General features: G+C 34.6%; 1 protein-coding gene across 2 annotated transcripts; it reads left to right on the forward strand.

Annotated features, from left to right (window-relative positions):
* The first annotated feature begins 969 nt into the window (after nt 1-969).
* Nucleotides 970-25,184, forward strand: LOC128993415 (caldesmon-like). Of its 2 annotated transcripts, XM_054417304.1 has the most exons (14): nt 970-1,291; nt 2,571-2,755; nt 4,586-4,648; nt 10,780-10,848; nt 11,460-11,528; nt 13,534-13,596; nt 13,965-14,033; nt 15,666-15,734; nt 16,257-16,325; nt 16,649-16,717; nt 17,144-17,212; nt 22,084-22,146; nt 23,142-23,216; nt 23,296-25,184. In XM_054417304.1, the coding sequence occupies exons 2-14, from the start codon at nt 2,571-2,573 to the stop codon at nt 23,351-23,353; spliced, it is 990 nt and encodes a 329-aa protein (XP_054273279.1). In that variant the 5' UTR covers nt 970-1,291; the 3' UTR covers nt 23,354-25,184. The 2 variants fall into 2 exon arrangements, with proteins under 2 accessions (XP_054273279.1, XP_054273280.1); XM_054417305.1 differs by lacking the exon at nt 13,534-13,596.
* Nucleotides 25,185-26,897: the final 1,713 nt, after the last annotated feature.

A 26,897-nucleotide genomic window follows, 5' to 3' on the forward strand; every position in this document is an offset into this window, starting at 1 on the left:
TAATGTTTTAAGTTGATGGCATTTCCTTGTGTAATATAAATAGAAAAGGGAAAGGGTTACAACTAATTTACTTTTCTAACAACTGAGGATAATGCATATTATTAGTTGAGATTTGAGATAATTAGTTTATGAATGTTAGTTAATGAACTGCGACAAGGGATTTGAGGGCTTTTAGATAAATTAGATAAATATTCTGATTTCATTAAATTTATCAAAAAATTATTAACTTACAATTTTTCACAAACAATTATTGCTGCCTTTAGCAGAGTTAACCCTCTGGAATGATACAAATTATTTCTTGAAAATAACATCGACAAAAGCAAACAAAGAGGGTATCTAACCTGATTAGAGAGGTAAGGGGTGCATACGATTGGGTTCCCCCTGGTTCCCAGAAGGCTCCGTTAAGACACTGAATATTAGGCCCCAATTGCCACAAAACTCTTGGCACGGATCACATTACACCTTAGTCTAGGGCCCCATCACTTGGTTCTGTATGTGGACCAACACCCAGTGGCAGAAGGTAGCTCTCCGCAAACAAAGAGAGTGTTTTTACCCAAAATATATAGTTTACAGGTATGTCTAACCTGACAAATAGAAAACTGCATTCTGAGTTTGTTTAATTTTTACAATAATTAATATGTTTTACATTTGAGCTTTAACAACAACAAAATCATACATGCGTGGGACTTGCACCAATCGATTCGGAATTTAATAAGGAATTCAAATATATAAAACTCAAAATCGAAAGATCCAGACAAGAGGTCTCTATCCGCTTTCCACATCACATATACATGTAAAAATATTATTATAAACCGTATTTGCATTGAATTGGTTTTCCAGTATCCCCGCAAAACACGTTTGTGGCATCCGCAGGTGTACCAACCGGTATTTATTTATTTATTTTACATTCCAATCCAACGGACAGCTGGACGCTGGACTGGACAGCTCCATTTTGTTTTGATATTTGGTTTGGTAGCCTACAGTTTAAGAAATAACAAACAAGACTTGCTTAAAGCTAGTTGTTACTTGTTAAACAATAATGATGAGTGAAAAACAAAGAATTAGAAACAATAAATAACAAAAAAAGAAGAGAAATGGCAAAAAGACAGCTGCAAGCAACAAAATGAGTGAAAAAATCAAAACAGTTACAATACAACAAAACTAATCTATATAGGCCTAAAGCGTTACAATGAATATCAATAATAAATTTGATTTGATCGGTATCTATTACTATTATTATTCGAAAAAGCGCCGATGAAAAGAGAAGAGCCGCTAACTTCACTTCACGACGGTAATTGATTGAAATTGCTATTAACCAATCAACAAATTTGCAATTGTTTGTGGCCAATCGCTGGGTTTGTTGTTATTCCTGTGTGTTAGTTAAGTTTTTTCTTTTTTTCATTATTTTCAGGGTCTATAAAAAAAACATAGTATTTTGATAAGATAGGCTAGGCCTACAAAGTAATAGTTAAGGCCTAGAAGGCCCTACATGTTTAGTAGGCCTACCATTACCAGATCAACACATAACTTACTTTGTCCATAAAAAAAACTACAACCGATCAGAGAATGGTATTTTAGTAGGTAGGCCCTAGGGTATGTGGAGATGTTGACCAATAGATGTCAAGGATTTCAACAACTTAGCCTAACCATGGATCCTATTAGGGTTAAGAATTATAATCAGCTGAACAATAAAAAATTTGATTTGTTGGTGGCAACTAGTTTCGGTTCTTCTGAACCATCATCAGGCCTCAAGGTGTCAGGTAGTCACTTCATTCAAAAGTCGTTAACAAATAAGTTGAAGTTCAATAAATAAAACACACGACATAAGTTAGAACGGACATAAATGTATGTCCGTTCTATGTTATCATTGTAGCGGTTAGCTACGAATTGGTGATGATTTGTTGATTAGGCCTAATTAAGTGTAGCCACATTATCATTAATTTTGGAAACCAGATTAACTTAAAACCCTTAAATTTTACCAGAGGACACAGCTTACCGCGAAACACAGGCCCAAAAAGCCAACTTTGATGATTGCTAACAATTAAATCATTTCTACTATGGAATGAATTACTATCCTTTCAATTAATATACTAAATTTACAGATTAAGGTGACTGGACACATGAACTACATACTTAGGCCTATTAATTAAGGAAATATTGTCATTGAAATGCCGACTCTGCAAATTAAGTTAGGCATTGTTAATAATTGAATCATCTTGTGAGTTATTAGCCTTGGGGAGCGAGCTGGCGTAGTGGTTAGAGCGCGGGACCATTATTGACTATACACCTCTACTAGTAGAGGTGTATAGTCAATGGCGGGACTTAATTCCCTGAGGTCCCGTGTTCGATCCCCGCCAAGTCACCAATGGATTTAATCTAAGTGATAATGCCGCAACCCTTAGGTCTAGCCTGAAGTAATGTGAAAAACAATCCCAGGCTCGTGCCTAGTGACAAAAAAAAAAAACTATTAGCCTACACTGCTTTTAAGGCCATCCTAATATGGGTCATGGTATTTTATACAATTTTGTTTAACTTAATTTCTTTTAATATTCATGTGACTTTTATCCTAGATGACAAGGCCCAAAAGAAAATCTCATGAAATGATAACCCTTCAGAGGAAACGCAAGAGAAAACAACTGAAGGAGGAGGCAAATACAAAGAACGGAAGAGAATTGGGGGTCAATCAATATGATGAGATTGGAGAATCAAGTTCAACAATTTACAATAAACTAATCAATAATTCAGAGGATAATATGTAAGTTATGATTGTTTAGCTAGTCTTCTTTTTGTCTAAGGCCCAATTTCACCAAACACTTAGCCTTAAATATATATATATGTGTGTGTCCGTTAGCACGATAACTCAAACAAAATGATCTGATTTTCATGAAATTCAGCAAACCTAAGTACCTACTTTTTAAATCTAATGTTATTTAAATAGGGAATAAACAACTATGTCTTATTTATGGAAATATTATAGTAAAAATGTAATCAGACAAGTTAAAATTAATTTAGTCTGCAGGTTTGCTGCAGGGGGGGTTGTATTGTGTACAATAATGTACCATAATTTTGCCATTTTTACGATACCGGTATTTAGATTTGCGTTATAAAGAGTTGGCAATATGTTTTGCATTTGTGTCCTGACTGCGATCAGGCGACTGTGACGACACATCGTATGATTTTAATAAAGCTCCCGGATTGGCTACAACCCATCACACGCCACTTTTGCCAGGAGCCATGTTTAACCATCGATCCAAAAGTTTCCTTGCTCTCCAGTCCTCAAGATTCCAACAACCATAAGCATGTAGTCAGCCGGGTTTTATTTAATTCCCCAAATGGTGTTTTTATTTCAATCATTGCACCCCAAACGTTCCAGGGGGGTATATTTCCATTAGGGTCAACCCATAGGATATCCGATACGGATGATGATTATCACAGGATGAATTGAATATCATCTCTTAAAAGATAATGTCAAACAAAACACAAAGCCCCAAACCGAAAGAATGACTCTTAACCCCAATAGGCCTATTTTAGATTTTAAAATATGTAGCCTAAAATAAATCAATGGTTTATATTATTTTATAACCTTATTATTTTTAATCAGTATTTTACATTATAAAATGCTTGGGAATTGATAAAAGAAAAGAAAGCCAGTACATCTATAGTTGCCATGTCAGGTACTGGGACAACTGACTGTCAGCTATTGGTACACACACTTTTTTCACTGTCAGCCACTGGAACAGACACAAAGTTTAAATAAATTTTGAAAATTTAATTAAATACATGTTATAAACCCTTTCCTATGACAAATTTGAAAACTACCTACACAACATTTTGAGTCACCTGAAATCAGTAATATTGTTTCAGTTCCTATTATTTCAAAACCACAGATTATTAAGTGCGAATAGTTTCTTATACCGTCAGCTACTGGTGCATTTACCTTAGTTAATTCTTTGTTTGAAGTTCATTGTTGGTGATGGTGAGTTAATGTTGTTCAAAGGTTTATTGCGGACATTTTCCATCACTAGCCTATTGTAAAAAAAACCAATACACAACGTTTCCCGTCCTCAGGTGAAAAAACTTAACTAACACTTTACAACTAACAATATACAAACGCCCAACCTAAGTTGGAATACACTACAGAGGGTAGCAGTCAAAAAATATGCACCGTATAGCAGTCAAGTCATGATACAACATGCAAATAATAACCAATCACAAAAGACTATAATCTATAAAAGGTGTAACTTAAAAAGCTCACACAATGGAACACTAATAGCACCGTTCGCAATGACTCCACCAATGAGACTGTCAGATTCTATAGCAGAATCTTCTATGGTCAACAAAAAAAATAAGGTCTAAAATAGAATTTTAGACACTCACATTCTGTGACTGGCTCACATAACTACATTCGTTTTAATAAAACATTTGCGACAGCTGGTCCATATAGAGATGGTATGTCTACTTCAGTATCCAATAGTCAATTGAAAACATAGAAATTGTGACACTGAATTTTAATGAAGTTGTTTATGTATAGGCTACATTAAATTCAACTAATTTGTGGTGATATTTATTTCTTTCTTTGTTATAGGTATGAACAAGTAAAAAGACTAACAAATGTTAGTAAACAAACTGAACGTGTCAGAAGATACAGGTAATTAAAAAGAAATTTATCAGTAGTTGTTTTAATACGCTACTGTACATTTGAAATAAGTAAATTTGTTTAATACTTTTTCAAACTAGTATTAAGATATATTGATAAAAATATATCTCATAATCATTTTTCCTCTTACTTTCTTCCTTAAACAGGTTCACTAACAGCTGTCACACTTTTCTGTATGTAATCTCCATACTCCTGGCTGGTAGTGAATGTGTTAGCAGGGTCACTACCGGCCTTACACTTTTCTGTATGTAGAGTCCTCAGACATCTGGCAGTGAATGTGTGTTTGACCTGTAAAAATGGAAAAAAGTATTTTTTTGTCAAAATATTGGTTGTAAGGTGTTCTGTATGTAATTTGAACAAATAATAAATGTATTTGTCAAAGTACAATTTTAATCAACTTTATTCAACATAAATTAAAAACAAAGTGAACAAGTAAACATTTTAACCAGCTGATAATACGTATAGAATATATAAGCAAGTAAAGGTAGACATTTAGGATGTAACACCTCCCCTTCTTAGTGAGTTTCATAAGTTAAGTCTATCGACGGGTTTATGTGTCCGTTTTGATCGTCTCACTGTCATAGCGGAAGCTGGTGCCACTGGAACATCTGATATGTTGTTACTGGTCTCTGGATCATCTGGTATGTTAAGATCATTGGCCTCTGGATCAATGTTGTGATGTGGTTTCGGTTGGTTCCTTTTTGACTCCTCCAAAATGTGTTGGTATGAATACTTGATTTTGCACATTCCTTAATGAAAACTCACACAAGTCCCGCCCTGAGCGTCTAATTTGGTCTTGATGTCGTCTGATTGGGCCACTGCTTGTGGTTAGTTCATAATTTCTTGGTCCTTCTTTTTTGTTGATCTTTCCAAACCCCCATTTGTTGCAGGTTCCATAGAGGCGGTAGGCGACAGGGTCTTGAGCTTTAAAGGACTTTTGCCTGTCACGGTCTTGAGCTTTAAAGGACTTTTGCCTGTCACGGTCTTGAGCTTTAAAGGACTTTTGCCTGTCACGGTCTTGAGCTTTAAAGGACTTTTGCCTGTCACGATCTTGAGCTTTAAAGGACTTTTGCCTGTCACGGTCTTGAGCTTTAAAGGACTTTTGCCTGTCACTGTCTTAAGCTTTAAATGACTTTTGCCTGTCACAGTCTGAGTCAAACATTCGGTTAATTTTTTGTGACAAATCAGGATACAATACGTCAAGTCTTGATCGAATTTGACGTCCAATGAAGAGATGTGAAGGAGATTGTCCTGTAGTACTATGTGGAGCTCTTCGATAGGCCATTAAATATCCCTGCAATTTTAATTCGATAGAGCGTTCCTCAAAGTGCATGGCTCTGATGGTATCTTTCAAGTCTTGCACATAGCATTCTACTTGACCATTCATTAAAGCAGGATGGTAAGGTGCTGATCTCTTGTGTCTAATTCCGTTTGATTTAAGAAATTTTTCAAACTCTAATGAAACAAATTGCCTTCCGTTGTCGGACACTAATATGTCAGGGATTCCAAAGGAGCCGAAGAATTTACACAAAGCCTCAATGGTTTTATGTAAATTTATAGTTGTAAGTGTTACAATTTCTGGCCATTTACTGTAGGCATCCACAATTAGGAGAAAATAGTGGCCATAAAATGGTCCAGCAAAATCAACATGAATTCTTTGCATAGGCCTTGAAGGATATTCCCAATGGTGAACTGGTGCTTTGGGTGATTCTTGCTGTACTCGTTGACATCCCAAACAATTTAAGGTTGTATTCTCAATGTCTGCATCAATTTTAGGCCACCAAACATACGAACGAGCTAGTCCCTTCATGCGAACTATACCCACATGAGCCTCATGAAGTTCTTTCAAAATTCTTGCACGAGGTTGTTTGGGAATCACCACACGATTCCCTTTTAATAAGCATCCAAGCTGAATTGACCATTCTTGTTCGTTAGAAGACATCGGGTGATGGATTGGCTCCCCTCTTATTAGTGATTGATAAATATCTCTAAGATCTGGATCAGATTGTGTATTTTTTGCTATTTCTTCAGCTGTGACAGGTAAAGTATAGATTTGTTCTGTTCTATTTCATGAACATCGGCTGAGTCAATAACAGCAGCTTCTTCAACATTTTTAGGCAGTCTTGAAAGTGCATCAGCATTAACATTTTCTTTGGTTGATTTATACTTTATGTCAAATGAAAATGCCTGAAGGAATATAGCATAATGTTGTAGTCTTGTTGCGGCCATAAGTGGTATTCCATTTTTTGGTCCAAATATTGATACCAGGGGTTTGTGGTCTGTAACTAGGGTGAAATGACGTCCATAAAGGTATGGGTAAAAGTGTTTAGCTCCAAAATAAATTGCCAGGGCTTCTTTTTGTATGACACTGTACTGTTTTTGTGTTTGTGATAGTATTTTGGAAGCAAATGCAACAGATCTTTCGTTTCCATCCGGAAACACATGAGAAAGAATTGCCGAAATTCCAGATTGACCAGCATCTGTTGCTAGAATGAGTGGTAAGTGTGGAATGGCATAGTATATTCTCTGACATCATTTCCTCCTTCACCAATTGAAAATCACGTTCACATTCTTCAGTCCAATTAAAAGGTACATTAGCTCTTGTGAGATTCATAATGGCTTGCATCTTTTCACTTAAGTTTGGAATAAACTTTCGATAGTAACTTATCAACCCAAGGATTTGTCTAACTTCTTTCACATTACTTGGTCTCTTCAGGTTTCTTATTGCTTCAGTAATATGTTTACTTTTACTTATTCCCTTTGACGAGACATGGTAACCAAGAAAGTCAATCTCTGGTACAAGGAATTGAGATTTAGAAACATTAATGTGTAAATCGTTGTCTTTGAATTGATTTAATACAGCACGGAGTCTTTTCAAATGTTCTTCATCACTGTGGGCTGTTATTTTGACATCGTCAAAGAAAACATCAACACCATCAATACCTTGTAGAATATTTTCCATTGCTGATTGCCAAATAGCAGGTGCACTTGCAATTCCGAATGGTAGACAATTTACTCGATATAGACCTTTATGTGTATTTATTGTGAGCAATTCTCTGTATTCTTCTTTCACTGGCATGTGTAGGTAAGCTTTGGATATATCAATCTTTGTAAATTTAGTCGAATTACCCATTCTGGCCAAAATATCATCAATGCGGGGCATGTTGTGTTCTGGTATTACCAAATGGGGATTGAGGGTTACTTTGTAGTCTCCACACAGTCTGATATTCCCATTTGCCTTCATAATCGGTACAACTGGAGTAGCCCAAGAACTCTGATTCACCTTTGTAATTATACCTTCTTTTTCTAGTCTGTCGATTTCTGCACTAACTTTTGGTAACAAAGCATAAGGTAGTGGTCTAGCTTTTTTAAAAACTGGTGTAGTGTCAGGCTTTAAGTTAAGAAGTGCTTCTCCCCCTTTGAAACTTCCAACTCTTGGTTCAAATATGCATTTAAATTCCATTAAAATATTGTGTACTTTGGGATTTGAGCGTTTAACTCTATTCAAGTCAGCTCCGTGAACGTTATTTATGTCTGACCAATTTATTTTAATCGATCTCAGCCATTCCCTACCAAATATCGTATCTCTATTACCATCGACTATATACAATGGAAGATATTTGGTTTGGTTACCGTAACCAACCTGAACAATGGTTTTACCCAATGGAACAAATTCATTTTTGTTGAAATCTTTTAAGATTATGCCTGGATTCATTAAAGGTCTGTGTTTTGGAAAAAACTTGGAAAAGTTACTTTTTGACATCAAAGATACCCCTGCTCCTGTATCTAGTTCAAACTGAATAGGTTTGCCATTTATTTTTATGTTTAACATAATTTTCGTAAATTTATCTTCTGATGTATTCATAGAACAAATGTCAATAACATTAGTTTCCTTATAGAGGGATCCAACAGAATTGTTCATATTTTGTTGTAGAAATATTTCACTTTGATCTTTGAACTGTTATTTGTTTTACATTTCTTGAAGTACCGGTAGTGTTAAATGTAGACTTATTTTGTCTTTGCAATTTGATAGGTGTATTAGGATTCCTAAAACAAATCTTTGCTAGATGCCCTGTTTTTTTTACAGAAGTTACATGTTGTATTTTTGTGTTTGCATTCAGATATGTATTCATGTAACTCTCCACAACGGTAACATTGTTTAAGATTGGTAGGCCTACTGTTTTTAGGTTTTTGAAAACTTTTCTGTTGTACAACATTTAAGTTAACCGGCAATTCATTGTTTTCATGATTGAATTTTGATTGGATTGTTATTGAATCTTTTTGAGCCTTTTCAATTATTTGAGCCATGTCTACAGCTTTTTCAAAACTCAAATCACTTTCACTTAGAGTAATTAATCTTGTCTGTATTTTTTCATCCCTTAGTCCGAGTATGAATTGGTTTCTCAGGGCTTTTGACAGAAATGTGCCAAAATTACAATATCTAGACAACTTTCTAAGATCCAATGAAAATTTTGAGACGTTTTCTCCTTCATATTGGTGTCTACAATGAAATTTGAATGTCTCTGATACTTCATTTGGTTTCGGTGTAAAATGTGAATTAAGAGTTTGAACTAATTCAGCATAGGATTTAGTTATAGGTGATACAGGATGCAATATATCCCTAAGTTTACTGTAAGTGTCTGATCCAATACAGTGAAGTAACGTAATTTTCTTTTTATCTTCCGAAATGTTGTTATAAATGAATGATATCTCTAGTCTTTCTATATACATTTCCCATGTTTCATATCTTTCATTAAAGGGTCCAATCAATGCTGAGTTAATCATTTGAATGTTTTGAGAGGTATTTGAATTACTTGTACTCACATCCATCGTCACCAAATTTTTCTGTATGTAATTAGAACAATTAATAAATGTATTTGTCAAAGTACAATTTTAACCAACTTTATTCAACACAAATTAAAAACAAAGTGAACAAGTAAACATTATAACCTGCTGATAATAGTTAAAGAATAAATAAGCAATAAGTAAAGGTAGACTATTTAGGATGTAACATAAGGCATATTTCTTAAAAAAAAATATCAATTTGGTTCTCTCTGAGATAAAAAAGTGGCTACCGTACCGGAGTTACACCTCTTGTTTGTTTATTAAGGAGAAAGGAAGGATACACAACTAAATCACCTCAATAAAGAGTCCCAGGAGGTTAATAGGACACATAAAAGTAACACAATTTAACTAATATCTCACCCCTTTCAGGGGCTTCTTCAGAGGTAGAGTGGCAGTTACAGTTCTAGCACTGTTTTTAATGTCTGTCAGGCTTGCCAACACTTATCTTGTGTAAACTAAAAATTATAAACTCTATATACACATATATATTTACACCATTGTTTTTACTATACTGTACTGGCATTGGGTACATTACAATTTATAAATCAGATTTTCTGAGTTGCAGTTGAGGTGTCCTTTTATTCTGTTCTGTCTATTGTGGAAAGCTGGAGAACGTTTCTACTGGTTTGTGAAAGTTGCAGGATTTGCACATTTTCTCATTACTAGGGATTTTCTGTTGGGGATATTGAAGTGTCGGGTAGTATAGGATGAACTAGTACGTTTTTTTTAAATTCTGAGTTTGTCTATATACTACTAGGGATGGAGGTTTTTGGAGAAGATTATTGGTTAGGCTCGAGGATTTTGAAGCCATTTCAGAAGAGGGTTTAGAGATTGTAGGCCAGGGTGATAGTTAGTTATTAAATTTAGGTGTTGGTCTTGGTTGTTAATATTATTCTCCTTTTTGTTGGATTGTGCTGCTTGTATTTGGGATTGTATAAGGTTCCTAGGGCAGCCTGGGGTTTCAAACACTTTCTGCAGCTGATTATTATATGTTATTTTATGTATTATTATATGTATGTTTTTTATTTTCGTGGTCAGAAATTAGGCGAGTCCCTCTTGAGGCCATGCTGTAGGAGATGGATCTCTTTGTGTGGTTGGGATGATTTGAAGAGTTGAAATGGTGTTTTAGGTACACCCAGCCGTTCTTTTTTTGTAAGGCTGGGTCTAAAGACTAACTAACCTTCAATGTGTTTTTCATAACTGTGTCTTAATCTTTGATGATAAGTGATATGGAAAGCCTTTTTACTCGTCTCTACACAGGAAATATATTTTTTCAGACAAAACATGTCAGAAGAGAAGAAAGAAGAATTGAGAGCTACTGCTCGAAGAAAACTTGCTCTAAAAAGGTATCTATTATACTTGCCTATTACAAATTTCTTCATAGTTCCAAATGGTTGTTAGAATCCAAGAGGGAAGCCTATTTCAAAATGTTTGGCCTTATGTTGGAGAGGAACGGTTAGAAACAGTTTTACGTCCAGAACATAATCCTGTTTGATTGTTGGTTGCGCTGTGATCCAATCCACAACGGTCAGTTGTGAGTGATGGAGATATTTACCACCTCTAATAACAATAGTAACTGACATCAATCTTCTTGCTTTGCTCGGACATTGGTGGTCTGAATATTTGTTTACTCTACATGTTAATTGTAATAAAGCTAGGACTATTGTTCAAATCCCAAGTTATTGCGGGTGTGATAAGACTCTTAACAGCAAACAACATCTTTTTTTTTAACAAAAAGGAAGTTTACTGACCTAAATATTTTGACTTCAATAGCTGAAAAATCTCCAGACATTAAAATCGATGGGGTTATTATAGTTGTCAGTTCTAGAATTTTAAAGTCTAAAACTATATAAATTATTTGCCAGCCTCTTTTAGTACAGTTTTATCATAGGATTTGTGTTTTGAAATATTATTAATGAAACCAAAATGTAAAAACATGACATTATTTAATTTTCAGAGCAAATATGTCTGAGGAAGAGAAGGCAACAATCCGAGCTGAAAACAGATTACGGAATTCTCTGAAAAGGTAGGCACTGTTATGGATCAGGATAAGTTACATTACTGATATTGGAATGTTTATCTCCAAAAATACTCAATTGTATGTTCTAGCAAGTTCCGGCCCTATATTACGAGAATTAACAGAATATACACATTAAAAAAAAACTATTTAGTAGGCCCATGATAAAAAATATAATTTATTTGTAGTAGATATCCGTCCATATGAAACCAATGGTCTCTTGAAGCGAACAGTTGAATGAGACACACATCTAAATTCTGTTTTCACCCTTTGGTTTGTTTATTTGATAGTTGGTATGACATAAATTGTGCTATAGCTTACAATAAGTCACCCTTTCAGTTAGCCTTGAGTTGATATGCTCTATAGGAATCAATACTGTAGAACCTTGATAATTCAGCTTGATTCCATGCCTAAAAACAAAAAGTTTACGCAATTTCACATTAAAGTAGGTACTGTAAATTAATTAGGCTACTGCACCTAATATCCGATTATTGTATGGTAAGTAAACAGTCGTTTTTAGATTATTGTATTCTTAAATAAATATAAGGCTACATTTAGAAGAACAATTATTTAACTTGTGCAACTCCTAGTCACATAGAGTGTCACGAATTTAATAACAGAACCATGTGTAAAGATTAACATTAATTGAAAAAAAAGAATTTACACCAACAAGGTTTAACAACACATTGGTTTAACCAAACTAAACTTGGCAGAAGTGACATCTCTTAACTGAACCATTTTTACCAACTCTTCAGTTTAACTAGACTGGATCGGCAGGAAGTTGCTATTACTAAAATGACTTTTTTCGTGGGAAAGATTTTCAATCAGTGGTCACTTGTCCAAATACAATGCTCTATCGAATTTAAGTAAATTATTTGTGTTAGTTTTAGAATGATTTATGTAGTTCGCACATTTATCGTTAATCATGTTCATGCAATACTCTAAATTGTGATGATTTTGAACATTTTTACTAAACATTGATGTACAGTTTGGTGTTTTGTGTTTACAATTATCCCAAAGTGTCTAGTTTTACTACATATACAACAATCATTATTGGCTTATATAGTATCTTTGACTATTAATACAACTAGACATTCCATCCTCATGTTAAATTTGTAGCCAGTTTTTTAACCATAATCGTCGTAGTTAATGTGAGCCACCGACAGATTGTGCTGATCTAAATTACTGATTTCTGTCAAATACACAATCTTTATAACAATTCTAACTAATGGAATGACTTATTGTAAAACTTTGGCAACTGTTTTGACCCATCAACTTGGCCAGCAACAAAAAATAAGGTAGAAAATAGAGTTTTAGTCCTAGCGCATTCTGTGACTGGCTCACACATCTACATTTTTTTTTATAACAAAAAATTAGCCACAGCTGGTCCATATAGATGGGATGTCTATGCACTAGATATTCTTAATTTTAACAAGGTTTAGGGAACATCATTTGAGGGGAATAACCGCTATCAGAACTGGCGTCGGTCTCGTGGAGTCCAAATAAGAGAGTCGACTATAACTCAGTCAAGATACAATACTTCCTTAATCTCTCAACTCCCTAAACATTGGCGATGGGGGGTTGTCCATCAGTTGAACCTCAACACATTCTACAAGCTCTGTAGTTGATTTTAAACTTCAAATATGCAGTGCACATTTTATCTTGCTAAGTTCTGTTAAAGTCCAATACATTTCAATCATACTTAAACATTGATTTTATAGGAAAAAAGCTGTTTGTTATCTTTTGGTTACAAAACAGTGTTTTGAAAACACCTGATTTAAATTTTAGAGTGTCACTCGAAGCACTTCCGTTAAACTGCAACTGGCTTAGTCAAGGCTCCAGACAACCACAGTTCTACTTTATTACGAAAAAATTAGTTTCAACGCTGTGGTGGAATATTTGAATTACAGACACCTTTTTCAGTAACTCTGCTGTATTGTAACGGCATTAATGATCCATGTAGATAGTAAGTTTTACTAAACAGTGTGATTTTATTTCAGTTTCTTTGTTTTAGGTATGAACAAATACAAAGATTAACAGTTGCTAAAAGACACACTGAATATGTAAGAAGATATAGGTAACTATAAAGAATTGCTATTATTTATAGGCTTTTCACTTGGGTCTTATTTATTTGTTCAAATACCTCATTTCAATTAGTGCAGATTCGATAAATGTAATTTATTCAGATTTTTTGCCCAAATGGGAAAATAACTTTTGCAAAACTGTGAGTTATATTTCTTATTGCCCTTTAAGACAACAGTTGTTTTTAGAGTTGTGTCTACCTGAGCTTATTACAGGGAAAAAATTCTAAAACCCTAGGCTATGTTACATCCTGGACCTTATGTCCATGAGACTATGTCCCGATAGTTTACTCATATTTGATTACAGGTGATGTAGATAACCATATTACTTATAACTCCTTACAAATTACATTATTTTTTCCAGACAAAACTTGTCAGAAGAAAAGAAAGAAGAATTGAGAGCTATTGCTCGAAGGAAAATTGCATTAAAGAGGTATTCTTGTCGTTATAAAAAAAATCCTAAGTTCTAATCTGCACTAGGGTTGATGAAATTTTATACATTACTTTTCATAAATGTCAACATATTTGATCTTACCTTGGGAAAGTAATTAAACAAATACTAGACCTCTTCATGGCCGTGTAAAGTGTCAGTTTAAATTTTAATTCATCAAGAAGTTTCAATTCTAAATTGCTGAATGTCTTGTGATCCACAATCCACCCACATCAAATTCAAAGGTAGTCACTGTATTACTGTTACCTTTGACTATAGTATTGATACAAATTCTCATTCCATCCCATGATAAAAATGTTGCCAGTTTTTTCTAAAGAAATGTCTGTAGTTGAGATTGTCCACTAAAAGAGAGTGCTGATGTAAATCCCAACCGTCCAACCAAGTCTAACTAGTAGCACGAGTTACTGTAAGTTGCGTCATATTTCAGGTATCACTAAACCATTGACGAAGGAATTAATGCGCTGCCTGCAGCACCCTCTGTCGGCAATTAATGTTACCGAATTTGTAGACTTTTACTCTAATTGCCATAGAAAGAAAACCTTAGGTAATAAATTAATAATTCTTTCACCATTTTGTTCACAGTAAAATTGTCTACAGAAAAGTGGTAATTGAATAGTCAAAGTGTAAAACTAAAAAAAAAATACAAGGATTATTAAAACAAAGATTTTAAAAACAATTTTTTGAAAGTAGACTTGATTTGCAAATTCCAAATAGTACAAATAATTCAGACACCAAATAACACTACTATATAGTATTATAAAGTTCAATTGATTCCCTACGTAGAAAAATCAAAAGTTGGGTACTTTTATAAGTAATAAAGTAGAAACAAATTTGTTTGTTTACCTTACCGCAGCTTATTTTTGTGATATCTGGTTACCATGGCAACACAAAATTGATTGTTTTTCGCTAAAATAAATGAGTAAATACGCAAATCAAGAGGCAAGATATTTATAAACATTATAAAAGTAAGTAGAAACAAAAGGAGGGGGAAAATAATAATAATTAAATGACTAGTGACGCTGTGTAGCGGTGACACAAGCGGCTCTCGTAAGTCGGCCAACGGGCCTGCAGCGGCCGTACGAGTAACGCTCTTAAGTCGGCGCTAATGGGGTACCTCAGTTAGGAAAACTAAGTGAGAAAAGGGATTTTTAGACTGTAGCTCATTCAACTAAGGTCTTCTGGAATGCAAAATTGGTGGCAGTTAGATGCGATTTCTACTTCAATATCCAAAAGTAAAAAACTGGCTTTTGTAAAAATCAATTAACTGTTACCTATGTGATACAAGTATTTACAGCAAACAGTTCATTTTCATAAATAGAGGAAGGCTCACTGTCCGACTTTATGTAAGTTATCTGGCTGAAAACATTTTAATGAATTCTGATCACCGCGATAATTATTAATAGACTTTTGGAAATCCAAAGTAATATCCTTCCATGCAAATTCTTTTCATTCTCTTTTAGTTGGTAGAACTTTTGGGAATTTTTTTGCACTCTTGTATTGTTTCTTGGGGTTTTCCATAGGGGTTAGGTAACTTTTCAAATACTATAAATGAAACCAAAATATAAAAACATCTTATAATTTCAGTAAAAAAAAATTAATGAATAACATTTTCAGAAAAAGTATGTCGGAAGAAAAGAAGGCAGCAATGCGAGAAGAAAATAGATTACGAAAATCTCTGAAAAGGTAGGCACTGTTACAGGTATAATGATTAGTCATTTAGAATTGTAGTTAAATCATGTTCTTAACATTGTTGTAAATTAGGACATTTAAAGTATTTTCAGTAACAAAAGTCTATAAAATAAAATAAGCTATTTTGAATAATCAGTCGATGAGGAAGAGTCCATGTTTCAGTAAAATTACCAGCACAAAATTGCCATTTTAAGATGTATGTTTAACATAAAATTATTCTATATCATTTTGTTGTGACTATTGTGAAAGAAGATCCCGCCTTCTTTGAGACCTTAAGATTGCTATTGGATGGGTGTTGCACAGTCAAAACTAGACAAAAATACATGAAAACGTGTGAAATTTGATCAATTAAAGTTCGTTGTGAGAGATGGAGGGGCTTTGTTGGTGTGGCCAAGTATCTCCTTAAATATGCTTGGCCGTTTACTCAAATCAAATTGTTCAGGCCAACACTCCAGTCCTTAATTATTTTGAACAGTTGGCTCTCAACTGTAGTAAAATATTTGGATCATGTTACAGAAAAAACATGTCTGAGGAAGAAAAAGCAGCTGAGAGAGAGTATCATAGGCAGAGAATGGCAATGAAAAGGTATGATAAAGATCAAGTGGATAAGATTTGCCACAATTTTTGTTTACTTGTGTTGATTTCAAAGCTACAACTTCATCATGCTTTTTTGATCTTTGCTCAAATAACTAATTATTAATTTGAAGAATATGATTTTATGTGTCCACACTCATGATGGCCTAGATTATAAAGATTAAATACTAAGAAACAATTAAAATCAGAACAGTAAATTAAGGAATCTTAATTGACAACTTAATTCTAAAGTACAGTCTTGAAAGCCTCAGAAGCTAATTAGTAGTGTCCTGTAACCATACAAAAGTATGATCAGACCCTTAACAATGTTTCAGAGAGAACATGACTGAGGAGGAAAAACAGGCATTTCGAGAAGACCAGCGGAAGAGAATGGCCCTCAAGAGGTATGCCTGTTTGTCATTAAAACAGTATGAAGAATGTTTTAATAGCCCTCTATTACTTGGGCCTATTTTAAATGATAAAATAAAATAATTACCTTAACCAACCACAGTTGTTTGTATGACAATTAATTAGTTTAGTTCCTTAGAACTTCGTCAGGTCATTAGTATGCAACCACATCATCAATGATAAATATATATTGTGGTATATTGATAGATTCTTTAAAAGACTGTCACAATAATTACAATTTGTTATGTTGAAAAACAATTAAAATTGAATAAAAATTATAAACTGATTAAAACTGTACAGGCTGGCCAGTATTATTATTATGTTACTGTACAGGCCCCCATCACACTTTTAAATTTTAATTTGTCCATTTTCAAGATTTTCTATAAAGGTTGCACACTTGTCATTATTCATTTTCATTTCAGGCAAAATATGTCTGAGGAAGAGAAGCTTTTAAGGAGGGAAATTGATCGCCATAGAATGGCCATGAAAAGGTACTGAAAGTGTCTTTAATGTTTTGTATCAATAGATTTTACTACAAATAAAGCTTTCTAGATAATAACAAAGGTTTTACTACAGTAGAGTCCCTTTAGTCCGAAATGGTTGGGACCGGGCCCATTTCGGATTACCGAATATTTCGGATTAAACGTTTTTTTTTGTTTTTTTTACTTTTTTAAAATTTTTTAAAAAAACTTTTTACTTTTTTGAAATTTTTGAAATTTTTTTTTATTTTTTGAAATCTTTTGGGATTGTTTTTTAGATTACTTAGACCTAGTGGCTGCAGCATTATCACTTCATAAAATCCATTTGTGATTTGAAGGGATTGGAACCCTGGACGAAAATAAAAAATGTTAATAACAAAAATTGTGAATACTAAAATACTCAACAAAAAAGTCTATCTTGCCCGGCCGCTACAGAATACTTTGACGAGGTACAGCTAACTGTGTTAAAAGTTTAATAAACAAAAATTTAAAAAAATTCCTAAATAATTTCAAAAAAATTTCAAAAGTTTTAAAAAAAAATTCAAGTTTTCAAAAAATTTTCAAAAATTTTAAAACAAATTTCAAAAGTTTTCAAAAAAATTTCAAAAGTTAAAAAAAAATCAAAAAATTTTTAAAAAATTCACAAAAAAATTTTTTTAATTTATTTTTTGGTTTCGGATTAAGCGGACTTTCGGATTACCGAAGTTCGGATTATCGGGACTCCACTGTACTAGGTACTAGAATTTGTCAGTGCCATCGCCCGTCATAAGTGTGTTTTTACTCTTAGTACTTAACAAGTATAGTTCCCCTCAACAATTATAGTTATAGCTAGCGTCAGCTAAGCTGGCGCGTGACCGATAGATAGAAATTCTGTACTAGCCTAGGTTAAAAATATTGTCTGCCGTCATGCGGGTTGCGTCTACTGCCCTCACTGCTCTCTTGAAGGCGCTTCAGTAGACGGCATACAAAATGTTAGATGTGTTGTATGGTTGTATGCACTGCATCCATTAACAATTAATAAACTAAACTTTCTAAACACTTTTTATGAACAGTTGTTAATGTAACTAGGGAGCATGGGTGCTTAGGTTGCGCTTTTTATGATTTGTTTTACTAATAGAGCTAATAGTGACGGAAAATGGTTGCAATAATATGTTCAATGTTATAAACTCATCATCACCATCAATGAAATTTAAACAAAGTTGTTTAAATAATGTTGTGGGCTTACCTATTTTTTGCCTATTCTTGACCGAGCCAAAGAAGTTGTATTCCCCACGTTGTGTATATTAGCCGCTTACATATTAAATGAATGATCCGGTTGATATTACAGATCCACTCAAAAAATATTTATAGCGGCCTTCCGGCTTTTTTATTTTTTTAAACTCATTTTTATAATATTTACATATTCACATTCATCGTAAAAATACAGGATTAATCTATAAGTAAGAATATCACAAATTTGTATATAATATTACACGTCATATTTACAGTACGTTAAACTAATTACAATATTAATAATAAAACACTATAACAAACCGGTATATAAACCGTATATAAAAAATATATATAACACTATAAAACACATCAATACAACTCTGTACATTTAATAAACATGGTAAAATTGTAACAATTTTAACAATACAACACGAAATATGTAAATCATTAGGCCTACACTAAATAATGTATACATGCTAATGTTCTACGTACCAATAATTGAAACCACAGTAAAACATGACAATATGAGGGTACTTTACAATCATTATAACTATAATAATAACAATACTGTATAACAAGAAACGGATAACATATGCACACTATATAATTAATTAATCAATGTTAATGTTCTGAGTAGCTATACTTGAAACCACAGTAAAACAAGACAATATGAGGGTACTTTACAATAATTATAACTATAATAACAACACTAACAATATTACAAGAAACGTATTACATATGCACACTATATAATTAATTAATCCATGTTAATGTTCTGGGTACCGATACTTAACAGACAATAAAAGGTTACTTTAGAATTATAACTATAATAACAAAAATACTAAGCAAATAGATGATACTCGTATTTACACTATAAATAATCCACGCTAATGTTCTGAAAACACGGGTACCGTAATTTACACTTGAAATCACAGTAAAAAACTCTGGTAAACCACTAAAAAATTATGAAAAATAATAAATTAAAAATTTGTACTTCAAATTAAAAGGCAGTATAAAAAGCTTATACATTATATACACACGTATGAACATAACTACAACGCATGGTCAATTAGTAATTGTTCTAAAATCGTACATTAAAAAACTATTCAAATAAATGTTCTTACAAGAAATAACTTAATAGAACTAAACTGCCACAAACCCCATGGGTCCATCAGGAGTTGGTCCATCATAACTCCTCAATCCCAGACATATCGCTGAATTCATCGGAGTCGCTCGTTCCCTCGTCGTCGCTGGTGCTGTCGTCTACATTAATGATAAAACTTTCCGTTATTTCATCGATGGCTGGCTCTTTGGCGGCGTATTCATTTTCCACATTTTTAACGTGCCTACACTTACATTCCCAATCCTGTTGCGATATCGAAGAAAACTTTTCTTCACAAAGCTTTTTCACATCGCACAATTTGAAGGTCGTGTTGTGTGATGCAACATAGTTTTTTACATCTGCCCATATCATCTCGATTGGGTTCAAATCAGGATGATACGGGGGCAGACGCAGTACACTGTGGCCTTCCCTTTCCAAGATGTCATTCAGGACATATTTGACATATCGATGTTTGTGTTGAAGAATGAGTTTGTAAAGTTGAGGTTTTAGCATTGTTGGATCGTAGGAAATGTTGTGCTCGGAAAGCCACTTTGTCATTTCTTCTTTTTTACTATTGGAAGTCGGGGCCTTATCAATTTGCTTGTTGTGGTACTTCGCATTGTCAATAACCAATACAGAGTTAGGATTTAAGTTTGGTATCAGTTGATTTATGACCCATTGCATGTAATTTTTGTTGTTCATGTTGTCGTGGTAGTCGCCGGATTTTTGCCCTGCCTTCCACATGGCCAAAGCGTTTGGGACGAATCCCTGTTCCCCTCCAGCGTGAACTATTATCAGTCTTTCTCCTTTGGACACGGGCGTATGCAAAACATTATTTGATCCATCCGACCACATTTTCCCAGATACGTGATCTGAACATACGTAACTTTCATCCATGTACACGATGGGTCTCCCTTCCGACCTGAATCGCTTGAGTGACTGGAGATAAGTTATTCTCTTTTCCCTAATCTCAGATTTTTCAATTAGAATCCTCCGATTATTCTGTGTCCTTTTCCAGGAAAATCCTAATTTTTTCAAAATCCTCCGAACACTTGATTGACTTCCCTGAAAGTTCAACTTTTCTTTAAGAGAATTCTGCAACAGTTTTGACGTCGGCAGTCTTTTTTCTGTTATGTAAAATTCATAGACAGTCCTACGAACCACACATTCATCGAAATGGTCTAGGCCAGTAATCGGCTTTTTCTTCCTTTTTGTTTTGTGAGGTGTTAAAAAAGATTTATTATCATCCTCACTCACCTTTAAATCGTTTAGTTCGCTGTTTATCCGGGTAACAGAGCGTTGAGATACACCGGTTGCTGCTGCGGTCCGCTCCCTCGCCTTCTGTAGTGGTATTGTAATGCCGCTCTTGCACTCCTCTTTCATAAATGTATAAACATTTGCCACGATTTCCCTACTCTGACTATTTAAAACCTTACCACCAATCCCTACTTTCGATTTAAATTCTGCCATGACAAAAAAACTCACACACGTTTCGTTATGAAAACAGTCCACTTCACGATCCACTGTGACACTGCACAAGCAAAACTCACTACTGAGTAGACACAGTGCTTAGGAACGTGCAAGATTTGTCATAACAGCGCCCTCTCTATTAGTCATAGTTTGTTTAGGACGTCAACCCCGTGAGTCAGCCGAGATGTTCGCAGAGTTGCCCGGTCGGAACGCGGGACCTCACGTCTGACAGTCCGATGTTCTCAGAACGGTCTTAAGCTAGTTTCCACCCTCCCCCCGCCTATGGTGCCGCGCCAGGCCCACAGGCCACCATGAGCCAGCTTAGCTGACGCTAGCTGTATCTCTCTCGTTCTATACCCTTTCCCACATCTAAAGTCTAGTCTAACTCGCAATACTTTTACATATATCCAGTGTAGTGTTGGAATTGTGTCTCATCAAAATTGTGAAAATCTCCTGTGATCTCAGGACATTGTCATCCATCACCACTCATTACAAGGACATCATGATTACTGACCACATCAAATACATAATACAAAACAAAACATATACGAAAACAACATTTATGTATTTTGGCCAAGTGGTCCGAACACGAGGTGCATAACTGGTTTACGATGAGAAAGAAGATTGAAAGAAAACGAGAGCTTGCCCCATGGTCGAAAACTCGACCTAAAGTATGTAATATCCAAACTTCTCTATTTTCAACCCACGCTGTAAATAAAACATGTGATTGGAATTTGTTTTGTTTTTTCTGTTGATATTTTGTTGTTATTTCTTCACCAACATGGCAAACCCATAAGGCCCATGTTAATTTTTTTTAATTTAAAATTATTTTTTTGTTCTTATTTTTGAGCCTATTTTAATTTATAAAGGGATTCTGCACATCTACAGGAAAAGATCTTTCATTTGGTACCAACTGCGTGTAATTCGGTCCAGTAGTATGGTCAGGCTAGCTGTCATAAGTTTTGCAAAAGATTTTTTAGTATATAAGATTCCTGAATTCGGCTCTGTCGTGTTTCCCCTTGCCTCATGTGAACTATTTGACTATTAGAATACAATTAATTAATCCCCATGGAATAATGCTTATGTTTTTGTTTTCTAGGAAGGTGTTTAAAGATGAGACAGAAGGCTTCCAGACTTCAGTGGTGAGATTTACACGTGAGAGGTAAGACGTAATCCATAATGCAGTGTTTTATGCTAAAAAATGAATAGAAATAAAACGTTTGTACAACTCTTAATTTTATCTTTTATTTTTACAAATGAATTACTACTTCCTTTATTTAAACTACAACACACGGTACGACTAACAGTTAGATTTTATTTTTGAATAAACGCCCATTTTTTCTTTTACTAACAAGTACCTAAGTAGATTAGAATGATAACTTTTGTTAAAACCTATGCACATTTTAAGCCAAACATAGGCGTCTACAAGGCATGATAAGAAAACTGTTTTCTAACAGAAAAACTGTGTGAGCCTGTAAGCCAAACACAATATTGCAGAGTTGTTTGACATCTTCACTTTACATTCCGAGCTGTCTGACCACATTAGCTTTTGATTCTGTCCGATTGTTTGCCACTCATCGGAAAGTGGTATAGTGGAGTGACGTTTCAATATGATATTTTTTAAGCTCGGTAAATCTGCACACGGGTCAATGTAGGCTATGTTCAGTATTGGTTTTTGAGTGACATAAATGATTCTAAGAACAGAGAGGAGGTATTGAATATAATCTGTGTCCAGAACGTGATTCAACTTAAATCAGACAAAAAAATTTAAAAAAAAGTAATCTCATCTGTCAAGATCAACTTTGGAGTCATTGGGATATCCATGTAGTTAATTGGATAGTAAACAAAATAGGATAAAAATAGTAGGAAAATAGTAGGATAGTAGGAATAGCAGAGGATGATGTACGAGGAAGGGCCTCATACATCATTCAATAAATGTTCAATGATATTTTAGTACTTAAATTGATATACCTGAGGCGCTAATTTATATTTGACAATATTTTTGTACCCATGTACATGTAAGGAAAATAAAGATGTTTTAAATTTGAATTTAAATAAGATCAGATTTAATCAGGGCCATTTTATTTCAAATCTGATGATCAAGAATATCAGACTTATAATCATCAACTGAACACTGATTTGTTTGATTGTTTTCAGGCAGGGATTCCCTCCTAAATCAGTGGACTTGGAAGATTCTTCTGATGACAATGGGACGAGTGAAGACATTCAAAGGTACCTGAGTCTTACGATGATCCTGCTTTAGATGCTAGTTAAAGTTGGTTTCATTCAACTAATTTCTACTTTGTTATAGGTTTCTTGCCATAACATTGAAAACTGAACTACATAGTGCCAACAGTACTTCCTCCTAAGTCATGGATTTCGTTTGTTATTTCGATGGTTCGTCTCACGTATGAGTAAGATGATTTATAGTTTTATATTAGCTTTGTTTACAAAAGGCATCTAATGTGTTTTAAGTTACCTGAGATAACCAGTCTGCTTGCTGGCCTTGTTTAAACACGGCTTCAGGATCAAATGTTTTGAAATATACAGTATTATAAACTGTACGCTATGTAATATTGTTGATGGTCACTAAGTTACATAATATTGTATTAAATTATCCGTTATAGATTTAGCATTTAAGCTGGAGAAAATTGTTCAAGGGTTTTCTGTCTGGTGCGTGGGGAGAGTTGATGTTTGCTACTTATTTTCTGTTTAACCAACTTAAAAACAATTTTTGTAAGTTATTTATTATGCTCGGGTAGTAGACCTATAATTTGAGAACTAAGCTCACAACGTAAAATATACCTTTAAACTAGAGAAAATAATTGAGTCAACCTCAGTGTGCTGTTGTGAAACACAATAATTTATATTGCAGATTATACAACTGGGTAAGAAGTATACGTAACATCTAAAACCAATGCTGGATTTACAATGGTAATATCCAATATCAGTATTTTCTCAAACACTTTAAACATTGATCTTAAACTATAGTAGCCTGTTTTAAACTAAACTTGTTAACGAAGACCCTCAAAATTATGCTAACGCTAAATTACCTTTCGGTTTATTTACTTACTGCCATGGCATCTTGTACCCAAGCTGGTACTTGCCTCGCCAACACGTCGCCAGTTCTCTCGGTCCTCCGAATCTTCCTCTATTAGTCTCATTTTTTTCAATATTTTTTCCGGACTTGATCCCACCTTTGGACACCTGGCCTTTGGTCTTCCTACTGGTCTCATTCCCCTCGGATCTCCCCTTAGGGTACTAAGGGTACCTCAAGATATGGCCGACCCACCTAAGCCTTCTGCTTTCGGCCTCTCCTACAATATCAGGCTCTCAAAATGATTCTCTGAACTCTTTTCGGCTTATACCTACAAGAAAAGATCTATGAAAAATCCCAGCAATTTAAATTACACGATTTTGGAGTAATTGATGCAAGCACACAGTAAGAACAATAAATATAATTAAAGGCATCTATTGACGCCTTATATGTCGCCTATCCATTGTAGATGTTTTCTGAACCGATCGTGTCCAGTAATCAGTTCCACTGTTGGTCTAATTCTTCGCCTATCCAGCCCTAGAATGCCCGTTTTGAATGTGTGCAAAGACCTTAGAAGGGGCTGCTTCAGCCATGACAAGGGAGACGCCTCAGAAAGGTGGCAGACCCAACAAAGATGCTGCCGAAGCAAAATTGCCTGTCTGTTAGCATCTTCAGTAACTTCAATTCCTGAATGTCCAGCCACTCAAAGAAGCAAATCATTCCTCCAACCCAATACTGACATGGAGGCAAGACATTCCCACACGAGTGAGTTAAATTCATTTGAGTTTGAGAGCTGTCAAAGTTGCACTTTTAGTGTAAATACAAATTCTGTTGTCTCTGATCTCCTTACTGAGATTTTCTGGAGCACAAACCAAAATAGCAGTGTCTTCCTCTTGGATAACTATTGGGTGCACTCCCATAGGATGCCAGCTCCTTCAGGTTTACAACCACGCCTGCACCAGGACCCCCTAATCTTACCAGTCCCATCAGTAAAAGCATCCTACACCACTTATGGGGATGAGCCTCTTTCCACCAAGCCATTCTTCCCTAGTTGGTATGTATACTTAAAATGTTTTGCCATAGAAGTATTTTTTGATAATTAAATAAATTAAATAGAATACTCAGCAAACACAAAACCCCAATTTTATTCTTGATGTGTTTTGAGTAACTTAAACAAAACTTAACCTTTGGATTAGTTTTTCATTTCAAAATATTTATTACAAATTTTAGCATAAGTTAACAAATGACTGGTTTTGTACATTCCAGTTCCAGTACAAATAATAAGTGTATAGTTGTATTAACTAATAAGTCTGCAAAACTTGTATTCAATTGTTGTCAAGTTAGGTTTATTGAGTTGGAGAGTCAATGTAGGATTTAAGTTACCCACCAAAACAAGGAATGTGATTAAGTATTTTTTGTGGCTTTCGTAATGTTAATTATTATGGTATTTTGTTACTTTTTATTGTTATTTGCTGTTAGCTAAGACTGATTTATTATGCCATTGACAAAGTTTACATTTGAAACTTAAAGCCTCCCATACATTAGACGGTTTGGTCATACTGTCGATGGGAGATTAGATCTTCGGCAACCTTATTGCCTAAATATCGCCCAATGTGAGTGTTTTGATCGGATTGCCAGTGATTTTGTCATCCCCACCTGATTGCTCGATTTTCCCTGGCAGTGATTTGGAGATCCCCAGACGACTAGATTGCCAAGTTTGTGGGGCAGAACAATTGAGGTATATTCTCCCGGCGCATTTGCACTGATGTCTGATTGATGTGTCATGTGAGTTTTAGGTTTTGCAGCACTTTCACAATGACATCACAAGTTGCTGAAATTATTGTTCCTAAACTGTGTGAAGAAATTTCAGCAGAACACTTTAAATCTTCAAATCTCCTGCCCGCAGCTATAACGTAGCTACAAGCCATTCTTCTGCGCTGATTGTCTGCACTACGCAAGTGACTTCCATAAAAAGGCTCTACTAAACACAGGAGGTGACGTAAATGATTTTCAGATATTCAAAGGTAGTTTTTGTAATGGTCTGGATTTTCCTTACTTAATGACCTTAAAAGGGATATGTCACTAGACCCCAACTACACAGCCTTTCTTAAACTAATAATTTTGAGCCTATTCTCAAAATACTTTTTGTGCCAAACCCTTTGTTCTTCTTATAATTTCCACGACAATGAACGAACACTATTACATCTGCAGCAGCTTACCTCTACATGCTCTGTTCTCACTCTAATTTAAATTGCCACATCGTATTGCCTGACTGATAGCTTGGGTAAAAAATGTGTTTCCAACGACGATATGATTGCCGGCAATCTAATCGCCCATCGACGGGTGACCAAATTGCCTAGTGTATGAGGGCTTTATACAGATGTTCAAGTTTGTTGTATATTAATGTTATGTGTATATGCAATTAGATTGTGTTTTTATGATCAATCAGTGTTACCATATTAACAATAAGTACATCTACTTTGTTTTTAGCCATACTATTTATTATAGTTTCTGTTACAAAGGTGTTCAAGATCTAATAAATGTTATTTTATATGAAATATGATTTGTGGGTGAAAAGTAATTATTACCGAATACTAGCACGGTAGAGCCTGAATATACCCTAGTAGTCAGAATCTTAGCTTGCTCTTCTTACAGTCCTTTCACTCTACACGATCTCGCCTGGCCAGACAAATATTTGTAGTCAACTGATTGAGCTTATGATAATTTTCACATTGCCGGGTGACAAATTATTACCCGGGTTGCGTCCAGCTGCTGCCACTGCCCGGGGGAAAAAACAGGTCTATAGCTCAGTGGACTAAGTTACCAAAAGAACGCTTACACACCACCCAGTTCTGGAGTGCATTTCGTTGTGTGTA

Source organism: Macrosteles quadrilineatus, unplaced genomic scaffold (assembly GCF_028750875.1).
Source record: "Macrosteles quadrilineatus isolate MER2022 unplaced genomic scaffold, UCM_ALF_1.0 Scaffold_4__1_contigs__length_99947679, whole genome shotgun sequence".
Lineage (NCBI taxonomy): Eukaryota > Metazoa > Arthropoda > Insecta > Hemiptera > Cicadellidae > Macrosteles > Macrosteles quadrilineatus.